General features: G+C 35.0%; 2 protein-coding genes across 4 annotated transcripts in view; one reads left to right on the top strand and one right to left on the bottom strand.

Annotated features, from left to right (window-relative positions):
- The window catches only part of LOC106874334 (major facilitator superfamily domain-containing protein 12), a 78338-nt gene extending 63521 nt beyond the window's left edge, over nucleotides 1-14817 (top strand). The window contains exons 10-12 of one of the 2 annotated variants that reach the window (XM_052965666.1): nucleotides 412-548; nucleotides 2224-2250; nucleotides 7220-14817. In XM_052965666.1, the coding sequence (XP_052821626.1) occupies nucleotides 412-548; nucleotides 2224-2228 (142 nt within the window). In that variant the 3' untranslated portion in view covers nucleotides 2229-2250; nucleotides 7220-14817. The remainder of the gene's footprint in view (nucleotides 1-411; nucleotides 549-2223; nucleotides 2251-7219) is intronic. The other variant, XM_014922036.2, reaches the window with a different exon arrangement.
- Nucleotides 1-15142, bottom strand: part of LOC128247040 (uncharacterized) — a 66648-nt gene that overhangs the window by 36496 nt on the left and 15010 nt on the right. The gene's annotated exons all lie outside the window — the stretch shown is intronic.

Genomic DNA, 15142 nt, shown 5'->3' with positions numbered 1-15142 from the left:
TGAGTGGGTTTGATAGAAAGAAAGAAGTGTTTCGTGCAAAAAAAAAAAGAAATATATATATATATATATATATATATAATGTATGTGAGTGTGTGTTTGTGCCTCCTTGACTTGACATCATGTGACAGTTGTAATGCTTGTCGCTGTCATACAAGCAGTATTGTTCACTTCCAGTACTCTAAGAGAACATGTCTGGCCATGGAAAAATATTACCTTGCTTGAAAACAGGTGAGGATTGGCAACTGGAAAGGCATTCAACCATAGAAAATCTGCCTCAAATAAACTCCATTCAATCATGCAAGTGTGGAAAAGTGGACATTAAATGATAGTGATGATGATGATGATGATTTAATAATAGTTAATGAAATTCAGTTTCTTAACTACTAATATTATTTTTATCTTTTTACACAGTACAGGAAATTGTTGCGGAGATTGTTTGTGTGATAATCGACTGATCTTGTTTGTTGTTCCTGGTGGAGCTGCAATAATTGCCTTCATTTTCCTCTGTTTACTTGGACCACAAAAGATTGGAGTTCGGAAACGCACAAGTAGGTTAATTTATTTTGCTATTTTCCTACTTGATCTCCTCTTCTAACACTCTGGGTCTATTATAACTTTGTTGTATTCATTTTTGTAACCAGTAACACTTTGTTCCACAGTTGATGGTAAGGAGTATAGCTCCACAACAGTTGGTGTGTGTGTATGCATGTATGTTTAGGATTTTATCTTTCCATTTGATGTTGGAAATTGAACAAAGACAGTAGAGATGTAATGATTCTCGTCATTTAATATGATTCCTGTAGAGTGTCTATGTTTCACAGCCATATAGAAGAGAGGTAAGTACAACTGCTTGATAGACTTTGATCTTTATAGCTAGGTAGATACCATGACCTCTTCACAATCTCTGCTGGAGTCTAGTGAAAGCTGAACTTGCCTTAGCCAATTGCTGGGTGATCTCTCTGTGCAGTTGGATATTCTTTGATAGGACGCTCCTCAGGTAGCACTATTTTGGCACACCATTTAGAGGGGTATTATCTATCATGACAATAAAATTCTGTTTTGAGTGGCCAGGTGCGGGCTAGTGGAAGTCTACAGTCTTCCTCAAACTAATTCTTAGGTCAAAGGATTTGGCAGCATTAGCAAAACAGTCAACCAATACATGGATGTCCTGCAGAAACAGTGCTATCAAAACGTAGTTATCTGCAAGTAGAAACTCTCTCAGAAGTTGTTCCTTGACTTAGGTTCTGGCTCTGAAAATATTGCCTTCTGTCCTAAACTGGATATGCACACCTTCAACAACATTTCTAAATGTATCTTTTAGCATAGCTGAGAAGTAGATTGCAAACAAGACAGAGACCATTACACAGCCCTGCTTGGTTCTATTCTTTGCAGGGAAAGCTGAACCACCTTCCATCATGAAGGCCATTATACTATTATGGAATGATCTTATTATTCTGACCATCCTGTTTGGCAACCAAACTTGTGCAGGACTTTCCAGAGGGTATCATGGTTTATAAGGATCAGCTAAAAAGTTCAAAGGCTGACCAAGACTTCATGGAATGTGACCAAATGAGGTTTATTTTTCAGCATAGTCTCCCTTGCAGTCCACACACTTCTTCCATCAGTAAACAGTATGCAGTCTAGTTCCACTCAATTCAAATCCTATGAGATCAATAAGGTGTCAGCAATCATTATCATCCTCGTTTAACGTCCATTTTCCATGCTGGCATGGGTTGGGTGGTTTGACTGAGGTCTGGAGAGTCAGCAGCTGCACCAGGTTCCAATCTGATCTGGCAATGTTTCTACAGCTGGATGCCCTTCCTAACACCAACCACTCCAAGAGTGTAGTGAGTGCTTTTTACATGCCACCGGCACAGTTTTACATGCCACTGGCACAGATATTGTGGGAAAATTGATTCCATAAACTGTACACTGGAAAAAATATAAAGGGGGAGCAATTGTAGGAACAGTTTGTATGAGCTGTCAACATGTCTATTATTTGTTTCATGGTTAAGTGATTTTCGGTAAGAAAGCTACTCAGTTATGAAAGTAAGTGTTCTAATTAAAACCATACTATTAAGAATTCTAACATTCAGATATTGGTTATAAAGCAACAAGGAAAAACCAGAAATGGCTCTTCAAACGTTGCTCTTATTTCCAAGTTGATAGAAGTTAAACATGTTACATTTTAAGTTAAATGATTTTATTTTCTATTATTACTAGCATGAAAACAGGAGTTATTTAGATGAAGTAAGTTGTTCTCTCCATCAGTTTATGAGGTCTGATCAATAAGTATCCAGACTGTTGCCATAACAAAGCTAAAGCACCCAGAGTGAAGTCGATCGGCAAAGATTGACCTTGAATACTGCTATGTATGTGCACTAAGTTTTAACATTCTAGCTCACTTCCTCTTCACAGTAGTGCTTGTAAGGAAGGTGTGTAGTATGTGATCATTGCATTGACTATGACAGGGAAGTTGTCATGGCGATACCTGCTCAGAGGCCTACGCAAAGTTGCAGAAAGTGTATGGAGAAGAGTGTATGAGCTGCACACAAGCATACAAGTGGTTCAGACATTTCCAAGATGGTTGAAAAATGTTGATAGTGACAAACGTTCTGGGAGACCTGAAAGCAGCAGAACTGAGAAAATATAGATGTGCATGCAACTTTGAGGGGAAATCGTTGAACCACCATCCATGAGTTATCAGAGGAAATGCAGATTAATTACAGTTCAGTTCAGTCCATTAAAACTGAAGATTTGGGTATGAGACGTGTGTCTGCCAAGTTTGTGCCAAAACTGATTTCAGCTGACCAAAAAGACACTCAGGTTTCAGTTGCACAAGATCTTGATTGTGTCAAGAATGGTGAAAACTTTTTGAAAACTTTGCATAGGCCTCTGAGCAGGTATCACCAAGCTTTTGGCAAAATTTGATGTAGATTCCCTGCTCAGCTTTTTCTGTTATGGTTAATATGACGATCACACACTACACACGTTCCTTCCAAGCATTGCTGTAAACAGTGAAAGTGAGCTAGAATGTTAAAACTTAATGCGCATGCACAGCAGAGTTCAAGGTTAATCTGTGCCAAGCAGCTTCACTCTGTGTGCTTTAGTTTCGTTACTATGGCAACAGTTCAGGTGCTTATTGATCAGACCACATACATGGTTTCTGATCACAGGGCTGAAACTTTGTCTGAGTCATTGGTCTTATTTCTTCTTTTCCTCATTTTTTGGTTCTCATGGTCAGCAGCATTATATTGTACTGTTTTCTGTTGATTCCACAAACTTGGCAAAGCTGAATGTAATATAGGAAGCTGCAATGAGATGTTGACATTTTGACAACTAAAACAGATGAGCTTTGTTCTAGATAAAGACACAAAATTCTCAACACTAAAGATTGTAGTGTTTTTAACAAGACTAAAATCTCCTCATTACATTCTGCTATGTGATATTTCTGCTGAATCGGTAGTGTGAGCCCTGGTATCAGGTTGGATATCACATTATGGTGTTCATGCCACCATTACTAAAGACCATGCTAGACAATTTGAATCTCACCTTTTTTCGGAACTCACAAAAATCATCAGTGCTCAACAGATCCATACTACCAGTTATCATCCTGCATCTAATGGAATAGTGGAGCCATTGCCAGTTGAAAGCTGCATTTCATGCCTATCCTGGTACTCAATGCTGAAGTGAGTACCTCCCCATAGTTCTCCTCAGCATCCGAACTTCATTTAAGGAGGACCTTGTATTCTTCCCAGCTGAGCTGTTGTACAGTGCTCCTTTGTCTTTGCTGGGGCAGATGCTTTCCCCAGTCAGTCTTTCTACTCAGGATCCTGCACTCTGTGTGAACTGCCTGCATTCGTACTTTCAAGTCCTGCCACCCATGAACACTTGTCACCAAGCTGTTAAACATTGCCTCATGGAACCATGTTTTCATCAGAAATGATGCAGTGAGAAATCCTCTCATTCCACCTTACTCTGGACCTTATTGCATGCTTGCACACTCCAACAAACATGTTACTATAGACTTTAATGGTTCTAGAGGCACTGTCACTGTGGATAGAATCAAGAGGGCCTACACAGATGCTATTACCCCAGAGCAACATACACCCCCCCCCACACACACACACAAACAGAACCAGCACGTGTTTCTTATTAGCATAATGAGCCTCCCAAAATAGAATGCAAATTTCTTTTACTGTTTTATCATTTAATTCAAGTCTTCTGATATATATTTAATCTAAATTATTTTCTTTTATTCAAATTTGGTAAGTAAACTGCAATGGGCAGGCTTTTTTTTTTTTTTTGCAATAAAGAGTTACATGAATTTTATATCTTGGGTTTCAATTTTGATTTTTTTTTTTTTCTCTTTTAATTTGGTATTGATTGCAATTTCTTTTATAAATTTCAATATTTGGTTTCTTATCTCTTATAAATATACATTATGTGTTAAGAATGAAGATGAAAAATGATTCAAAGGTGTGTAGTCTATCTGTTACTATGTACAATAGCTGATCCTTTTTAAAGGAAAAATCATTCTAGAAAGTAGCTGTAAAGCAAATGTTGAAATGCCATTTGAAATATTTTATAGTATTTAGTTTTCTTTTCATTCTGCTTTCACATTCTTCCAAAAGCATTAAGAAAGGTATCATTACACAGATTATGGTAAGGAATAAGGGAAAAAGAGGGGATTAGAGTCAGAAATTAATGAGAGAAAGGAAGAGAAAGAGTAGAAAGATAATAGAGGTTTGACAAGAGCTGACAAACCAGAGAGCTGCACCAGGCTCCAATTGCCTGTTTTGGCATAGTTTCTATGGCAAGATACCCTTCTTAATGCCAACCACTTTACATAGTGTAGTGGGTGCTTTTTACAACAAGGTATTTTGTCTGATGCTTTACCAATTCTGCCAGTTCACAATTCAACAATTTAACATTGTATATATATATCTTTTTATTATTGTTATTATTAAATATGAAAAACAAATTAAAAATTGTACATTGTCAATGAAAACAGTTTAATTAACTAGGGTTTTATAATTGTATGAGTTTCAGTTATTTTATTTGAATGCTATTTTTAAAATATCTGTATGAACTTTCTCGTATAAGAATATAATTGTACTTCTATTTTTTATTATTCAGAAAAGTTATTATTGATTATCATTTCTTTCATAATAATTTAAATTTCTGTAAAAAAATTTATTAATAGTGTTTATCTGATTTTCTTAATAAACATATATTTCTGCTATTTTCTTCCCAATTATATGTAGTTTCTTCAGAACATAGTGTCTTCTTTTACCATGAGATTCTATTAACCCACCTCACCTAACAGCCCTAAGTAGTATTGATTCATTCTTGTAATCTTTTTCTTGTAGCAGTACTTCCAGTGGAGTGGCTCTACATCATTATAATAAACATATGATAACATGTGACACTTGATTCATACTTATTGCAGGCATGGCTGTGGGGTTAAGAAGTTTGCTTCACAACCATGTAATTTCAGGTTCAGCTCCACTGCACAGCATCTTGAGCAATGCCTTTTTTTTTTTTTTTTTTTTCAATAAATTTGGGCTAATCAAAGCCTTGTGAGTAGATTTGGTAGGCAAAACTGAAAGTAGTCTATCGTGTGTGTGTGTGTGCACGCATGTATTTGTTTACATGTGTGATTCTCTGAAAATTGCTGAGCTACATTACTGTTGTTTCTCCTGATAACAAATCATCTGTTTGCTTTACCTCTTAAAAATTCATTAATTGTAATACAGGTAAAAACAGAAAAGGCATTTGGCTGTAAAACAGTGCCTCAATAATACATTCATCTAACCCATACTAGCATTGAAAAATGGAATGAACAAAGTATACTTGAACATACTTCTCAATTGTTTACACAATTTTTACCCATCATGGATAAAAAAAATTTGCATCTCCAAGTGCTGAAAGTTCATCTAAGACACCGCAGAAACACATTATGCTGAATATAAAGTTGTATGTGTTGAGGCAATTGGGAATCAGCAAACATCATATTTTTCACTCTTCATGACACTTTGAGGATTAATGAAAAAATACCAATGGCTAAAACTGTTCAACAAAATATTTTGCTGTGCCCGTTCCAGTCCTTTGTGTTTTGGTAGCAACACCTCTGACAAAATGGGTGCCAGGTTGTGTCAGCCCAAGTTGGTAGCTTTTCCCCATTGCGGCATGGAGAGGGGGAGCTTACATGCATAGGAAACTGCCAGTCTTCTTTGAAAATCTTATTTGTCCAGGTCTATACATATATATGCAGATGACTAAAGATGTTCTTAACTTCTTTCCATTATTATAATTTGATCTTATTGCATTTGCTGCATTGTCCATTTAGCAAACGTATCTTCCATTTCATCAAAACAATTTTTTCTTGAATGAATCATCTTTATCTGCATTTTTCATGATGAAATTGTTGCTATCGCCATAAAGAGTTACCTACATACACCCGATGTTTGCCAACTCCCAATTACTTTAACCGTTTCATTACTGTATTTATTTTGAGATGCTCTGTTTTTCTTTCAATTACTTTAAATGCAACAAAGAATTTGGTAAAATAATTTAGTTATCATTTATCTAGTGTTAGGAATGTAAATTGTGAATAAGGTTTGGTGGAAGATTTTAATTCAAAACTTATGAAAACAAGACATTTGTACTCAGAACCAGAGCCGGTTTCAGCCAGGTTGGTAACGAAAGGGTTAATACTTGCAGTTTTTATATTCATTATAATGTGTATCTATAGCACCTTTGATGAACTTCAAGCATTTGGAGTTGCAAGTTGTTTTCTAGTCATGATAGGTAAAAATTGTGTGGACAATTTGAGTGTATGTGGGAGTGCGCATAAGTGTGAATCATAATTTCTTACATACATTAGTATTTAGATAATGTAGCACCATCTGATCAAATATATTGTCTTCTAAGTGGATTTACTGCATTTTCTTGGAGTGACCTGCCTTTCATATTTTCCTCGTACCAGTAACATACTACAATTATGCTGCCACCATCACTTTATATACTTATGCACTACCCAAGTAATAACAGTTTCTCCTTTTCATTTTCCATGACAATTGTTTAACGTATGAAACTCTTCTTTGAACTTTCCGAGGATCAATTAAGTCAGCAAAAATTTCATTCCATGCAATAGTGGTCTTCTGTTTTTATCAATTTACTGACCTTTTATTGTTTTTCTCTTTTTCTCTTGCAGAGTTTTATGTACCTTACACACAAAATACACCAACTGAATCAAGTAATCCAATCAATAACCAGCAAGTCGATGTATGAAGGAAGACACAATGTTTAAAGAAAATATAAACGAATGAGACTTATATTTAATACTTGGAGGGATTGGCAAAGGTACGGGGAATGTAACAACAACAACAAAAGAAAGTATATAATTCAAGATTGCAACAGATTCAGTTGATTTTTAAAGTTTTACAATGGAATAATCTATACATTACTCAGTCATTGATATTATAATCCAATTATATTTATCTTTGACAAAAATTATTTGTGTATATATATAAATAGGTTGTGTGTATGCATGTGATATTGAGTGTGTGTATATGTATGTGTGAGAGTGAGTGTGTGTATGTGTGTATTTAATGGCAGTTGGGCTCTATTTTATCTAGGGTTTTAAATTATTGGTGAATTTACATTTTTTATGACTGCTATATCCTTCATGTGTATGTGTGTGTGTGTGCACGCATGTGCACGCATGTGCATTTGTGTGTTTATTGTATATAATATTTGTATTACACCTTTCAGTATGTCTGCGAAGGATAAACTTACTCTAATAATTTAAACCTTTCATATTGGAGTGGGACCTAAATATAAAGCAAATTCCGAGCCACTTACCAATCATATATTTGTATGAAGACCTTATTCTGCTGCCCTGCAATTCAAATCATCCCTGTTTATACTATAAAAAGATAATTCTTAAAAGATTGGCTTTCATTGTATTTTAATATGTTGGTAATGATTTTCTGATTATTAATGACTACTCCAGAGTGATGGTAAACTGAGCCAAAAACTTGCAATCTGGATTGCTAACTGAAGTATGGTCTTTGGAGAAACATTGCCTATTTCTTTTTAGCTGTAAATTTGAGTTATGGTACTCAATGATGCTATGAGAAAACCAACTGGAATCAGTTTACAAAACTATTTGTGAAGTTCTCAACTAATTTCTATTGTGTTTTCTTTTGATATATATCATTCCAATATTTCTGTATATAGTGAGTAAGACACTGTACTTTTATAATAAAGTTTGGGTTTTTTTTTTTTTGCATGGGGTAGGAAGGTGGGGTTGTCTGACATATCCAAAGAAAACTTTCAGCTGACCAGTCAAAAACTTGTACTTGTTTTGTATGTTTGTTGTCATTGAATATTACTATTATTATTATTATTATTATTATTATTATTATTATTATTATTATTATTATTTTTAAATCAGGCTTTGTTGGAACTCCTGGAATTTTGCATGAATAGTGGGCTTGCTATCTGCAGCCTACAATACCATGCTATCTGTTCTTTTCAACTATCTAAAACTTTCCTGATTATTCTGACACTCTATACTGGGCACTTTATTCCTATTTCTTTTATTTTCTTTTTGATGCTTTCTGATACTGTCCCTAAGAACCTAACAATAATTGGCACTCTCTTCAGTTTCTTCATTCTCCATAGCCAGACTATTTCATATTTAAGAGGATTGTATGTGCCTGTTTTTTCACCTTCTTTCTTAACTATTTGTGGATCAAAGGGGCACACAACATCATTTATATAACACATGGGATTTACCTTGTCCACCACCACTAAGTCAGGCTTGTTGTGCTCAAGCACCTGATTTGTTTGGATTGGGAAATCCCCCAGGACTTTGCAGGTTTCCAACTTCACCACTCTCTGCAGTTTGTACTCATACCATGTCTTGTGTCTCTCTAGACCCCAGTTTATAATGTAGCACCTTTGCTACCATATCATGTCACCACAACTTATAATGGTTTTAGGCAAATCTATTATTTGGTTTGGCTCAGGTTCAGTCTTACTTCTGGTAGGATATATGTGGGTAGCAGGTTACTACCTGTAACCTTAAGTATCCACTAATTTTCAGTAGTCTTTCAAGTGTTTAGAACCCTCGTGATAATCCTTGCTGTCCCTAAGAGACAAACTTTCTGTAGGAGTTCTACAGAGCGTTTTATTATTATTATTATTGTTATTGTTATTATTAAAGTGGCAAGCTGGTTGAATCATTAGCACACCAGGCAAGGTACTTAGCAGCATTTTGTCTGTCTTTACATTCTGAGTTCAAATTTCACTGAGGTCAACTTTGCCTTTCAACATTTTGGGGGTCGATAAATTAAGTACCAGTGAAACACTAGGGTTAAGGTAATTGACTAGTCCCCTCTTCAAAAATTTCAGGCCTTGAGCCTATAATAGAAAGGGTTATTATTATTATTATTAGGACAAAGTTGGCAAGATGGCAGAATTGTTTGCGCACTGGGTAAAATGCTTTATGATATTTCATCCAGCTTCATGTTCTGAGTTCAAATTCCACCAAGGTCAACTTTGCCTTTCATCCTTTCAGGATTGATCAAATAAGTTCCAGTTGAGTACTGGGGTCGATGTAATCGACTTAACCCTTCCCTCAAAACTGCTGGCCATGTGCTAAAATTTGAAATTATTATTATTACTATTAGGACAGTAGGCTAGCAGACTCATTAGCAAGCTGGACAAAATACTTAGTGGTATTTCATTCATCTTTTATGTTCTGAGTTCAAATTCCACTGAGGTTGACTTTGCCTTTCATCCTTTCAGGGTCAATGAAATAAGTATCAGTTTTGCACTGGAGTCAATGTAATCAACTAACCCTCTTCCACCCCACTTGCCAAATTTCAAGCCTTATACTTATAGTAGAAAGGATTATTATTATTAAGTGAAGTGGCAGGCTGGCAGAATCATTATCATGCCGGACAAAATGCTTAGCAGCATTTCATCCCTTCTTTACATTCTGAGTTCAAATTCTCTCAATACCTTCTGATATTATCCCCAAGGTCCCAACAATAATTAGCACTATCTTCACCTTTTTCATTTTCCACAGTCAAGCTAAGAAGGTCGTAAATGTCTATTTTTCGCTTTCCTTAATTATTCATGGGTCAAAAGGGCACACAGCAATCAGTTATAGAGCACATGTGGTTCACCTTGTCTGCCACCACTAGGTCCAGCTTGTGCTCAAGCACCTGATCCATTTAGATTGAGAAATCCCATAGCATTTTGCAAGACTCTGAGGCAGCCACTTTCTATAAGTTGTGTTCATACCATATCTTGCTTCTCTCTAGCCCTCACTTCTCTCACAGTTTTCAATGCTGCTCTTTTATTTGCTACCTCATCATGTCTCCACAATGTTCTGGACAAGAACCAAAATTGGTAATGGCTTTGTTAAGTCCATTATGAATTCTGCACAATGGAGACACTCATTTCTTTAGGTTGACCCTCCAATTTGTGGCTTAAGTCTGATCTTGCACTGCTAGTATAGTGCTGTGAGTCTCCTTTCTTCTTCTTCTTATTATTATTATTATTATCATTATTATTACTATTATTTCGTCCGTCTTTACATTCTGAATTTAAATTCTGCCACAATCAACTTTGCTTTTCATCCTTTCAGGCCTGATAAAATAAGCACCAGTTGAGTGAATTACCCACTCACTCAAAGTTGCTGGCCTTGTGCCAAAATTTGAAACTATTATTATTATTATTATTATTATTATTTTGGTTTGGCTCAGGTTCAGTCTTATTCGTGGTACGATTTATGTGGGTGGTGGGCTACTACCTGTAACCTTAGGTATCCACAAGTTTTCAGCTGTCTTTCAAGTGGTTAGAATCCTCCTGACAATCCTTGCTATCCCTAAGAGACAAACTTTCTCTAGGAGCTCTACCAGGCATTCTATTCGAATTTCCTTTTCTATCATCATCATTGTGATTATTATTATTAACGCAGTTTAATTGCTTAATATTCTTCTAGTCCCCATTTCAAATTTCACCATTGTTCCTCTCTTTAGGAACATCTCCATTCATATTTCTACATCTCCATTTCATATTTCATCATTTTTCCACATGCATCGATAAAACAAGTGCTTATCATATACTAGGGGTCAATTTTAACTGCTGCTTCTTATTAAATTGTATGGCCTTATGCCAAAGTAAGAAAATTTTATAAGTGAACACTGGGTTTTGGTTAGTTATTGACAACTAGATTTTAGTTCTTAGAATCTTCCTGAAGCATTAATGCAATGTTAATGTTCTATTCCTGTATAAGTCTTAGTTATAAGCAATGTTAAATAACAAAAATCTCTTATTTTTTACAAGGCAAAGATGATTAGTGAGTCAGTCTTATTTGAACAGATGTCTAGTTCATAAAATGTTTACCATAGGTGACATCAAAGTCTTGTATGTCAAACAGTAAAACATACATTTTTACTTAATAATATAAGATATTCAGTCTATTATTCTGCAAACTTACCACCAGAAGACACATAAGTTAAATATTTTACAGGTTTCAAAAGTTCAATGTTTCGTGGCTCTGAGCTTAAATCCTAGTACAGTTCAACTTCACTTTTCATTCTTATGCTGTCAAATTTAAAGAACCGGTATCAATGAAATTTACTCTCAAGTTTTTCTTCTGGCACGATTAGGGTTTTGCCTAATAAAAAGAAAATATTTTATAAAATATTTTGAAACTTCACTAAAGCTAACTTAAGATATATATATATATTTATAATAATATGTAATTGTAAGATCCAAGGTTCTGGGTGTAGGAAGTTAATAAGCTTCGAGCAATCCATGGTAGGTATAAAAAACAACTTTCAGGAACAATAATAGTTTATTGGTCTAGAAAGTTGTAGGCTAGGCTTTTCCCATGCCAAAGTTCAATAAGCTGAAAAAAGTTTTTTTATAGTCTATGGCTAGCAACTAGGGTAGCTGTGAATGCGACTCAAAGTATATATATATATATATATATATATATATATATATATACACACACACACACATACACTGTCTCTCTCTCTCCCTCTCCATCTCTCTCTCAGAGATCTAGTATTATATTAGATCTCTGTAAGAGACTGCAAAAAAATGTTCCTTTGATGATCCATTGCAGTTGGAATATCCAATGCTGAGTTCCAAATAACTGCAACAGGGAACCATATGTAGGAACTAAACATTTATACCTGTGTTTATCTTAATTTTTCAATATATAAAGGTTGTGTTATATTTTAGGTCATCAACTCTTTCTCTTTGTCACTAGTCACTACCATTTACCATTCCAAAACTTTTGTGTTGGTTAATGTTGGGAATGTCTTTCCAGTACAACTCTTGTTGACAACTAATATGATATCTCAATTGCTATTTCATTTATCTCATACAAGTGTGATAAACAGGCAATTGCTCTGTTTTCTTTTTGAACATCAATAGCTATAAAAGGTTGATAGGTCCTATTGGACATTAAGAAATACATATTTTTTTAACCATTTTTTGTTAATGAAAGAAAAGGGCTGCAATACAACATATATACACAATTTGTATGAATACATATTTTTATTGACTGATTTTCATTTATTTGTCAATTTCAAAAAAATATTAATTTTTCAAATTATTCTTGTCTCTGTGTTTTTACTGTGAATTTCTGAATTTATTTTCTTGTTTCATCACATCTATTGGCAACCTCTACAGCTACTTCTGTTAATTGTAATTGCTCTACAGACTAATGTGAGATGTATATTGTGTTCTACAGACAAGGCAAATGAAAGTGGTACATAAGGAGATAAAGTAGCTTGTCTTGTTTCTGTATTACACATATATTAATCCATCTTAATTTGAGCTGTGACAAGTGTAACAACAGCTATTTACAGTTTGCATAATTAAACATGTTGAAGTGTTAGCAAATTTACATACTTCGTGAAAATTTGTGTATCCTTCAGATACACAGATTTTTCATGTGGGTTGAACTTGAATATAAGTGTTTTTGAGTAGACACAGCTCAGAAACAGTGGAAAGAGAATTATTCCATCTTGTCAGTTACGACAAAGACAATTATATTCTTGTTTAAACTGTTTCAGATTAACCTCTAGTAGTGTTTTCCAACCATAACCAACTGCACCAATCTGCTTTCAACATGATATGGGTAGAAGAAAATTAGGAGTGATATACAGAAGCTGACCAACCCAGTACATCTAAAATCTGTGAAGACAAAATTTTAAAATTTTTGAAGAAATCTAAATACATCAGGAATGATTTTATTTGAAATTGGCTTCTGGCTTTGATTTCACTGTACTAGGATGGCTATATATTTTTTAACATGCATCCTGGACAGGAAAGAATCTCAGTTTACATATCTAAAAAAAAATATATATATATATACCTTTTATGAGAATAATGATTATCCTCAGTGTACTTTGTTAAACTACTTATAAAAAAAAATTTATAAAAATTCTAATGGTTAAAATCATAATGTATACAAATATGCAACTTAACATTGGCACTGTACAAAAACTATAGGTTTATGAAAACTTTTAGAAACAAAATTTAAATTGAAGCTGTACTTTCTATAGGCTAAAAGGTTTACAGAAAGACCACCCCAAGCCTTGTTAATGAAACTGAATAGATTGAAACTACAGAAGCTGCCTATATTTCTAATTTTAAAGAGTCAAGCCTTGTGACACTGAGTCTATCCAAAGATTGCATTAAGAGTGTCAGTGCCTATGAAATACTTGGCCATTTTCTTTATAATACAATTATAATACTTGACAAAAGTGAGTCCATTGTATATATGCTGTCTCTAACAATCATAACTGCCTTCATAGTTATTTTATGCCACCCTTCAGATATTCTTTTGATGGGCTATGGATGAACTTATCATTAATGCAAACAAGTGCTAGTGCCAGGCCTGGACAGTGGGTGGGTGAGGAGAAGCTGGATATAACATGTGTGACAAAAGGAGGAAAGACAAATGAACAGAGATGGCATGAGACCAACCAGCTTCAAGGAACAAAAGCCATTGTTGTGGCAGCAGAAAAGACAGCAAGGAGATAGCTTATCTGTGGGTCAGAGACTGAAGTATGTCTAAGGATTTCATGCCAAGTAGTCATGTGTTTTTCTGGATGAGGTTTAGAATATCTGTGTGTGAATAACAGCAACACTTTCCCAGATTTAAGGGTAATACTCCATTGTGATCTTACCTGGGCTTTGTAGAGGTATAGTAGTTGAAAGGAACTGACGAATTTTTCGCCTCTGTAGAAAAAAGTTGGTCTTTAAGATGCAACTTTTGAAATGTTAAAGATGTGTATTTGCCAGGAAAGATCATCAGGGACAGTAAGGCCATTTAAAGGAATAGTTGCATGGTGTTCATGTTTAACAGATGAAAGTTACAATATTTTCTGTGTAAAACATAGACTGAGGTATGAGGAGATGAGAGTGTCAAATGTGAAATTTTGTGAATACTGAAGAAAAATAGGTTGGTTGTAATCCATTAAATGTGTAACATTAACTTATACAAAAGGTGGACTGGAATCAGAGTCCACATGTAAAATATATGACAGCTGCCAAATAAAATTGAAGAAGTCATCATTATGATTTTGTACCAGGTTGGAAAGCTGACATGTTTTGGACAAGTCACATCTTATTCAGATTAACTGCTTTCCTAAATGGATCAGAAGACTACATCTCATTTATATGTATCACTTTTGGTATGGTTTATCAATGCTACTTGTGCTAATGAGGTCACTTTGTACCCTGCAAGAATAAAAAAGTCTTACTATTCTTGGTTATTTTTTCTTATTTAAGGGAATGTGACCAAGAGTTTGAAAGAAGTAAGGGCATGATGGAAGAAACTAGTTGAGAAATGGCAGTGATAGCAACGAGAGAGAGAGCAGTACAGAAAGGTGATGGTGAGGTATTAGCTATGATATTACACAGGAGAAATATGAAATGCACCATTTTGAGCGTGACCGTTGCCAGTGCCGCCTGGCTGGCCTTCGTAGGATTTTCGAGCGAGATCATTGCCAGTGACCCTGGACTGGCTCTTGTGCGGGTGGCACATGAAATGCACCATTTTAAGCATGGCCGTTGCCAGTACCGACTGACT

The sequence above is a fragment of the Octopus bimaculoides genome, chromosome 2 (assembly GCF_001194135.2).
Source record: "Octopus bimaculoides isolate UCB-OBI-ISO-001 chromosome 2, ASM119413v2, whole genome shotgun sequence".
In the NCBI taxonomy this organism is placed as follows: domain Eukaryota; kingdom Metazoa; phylum Mollusca; class Cephalopoda; order Octopoda; family Octopodidae; genus Octopus; species Octopus bimaculoides.
This window is presented reverse-complemented; position numbering and strand designations above follow the sequence as displayed.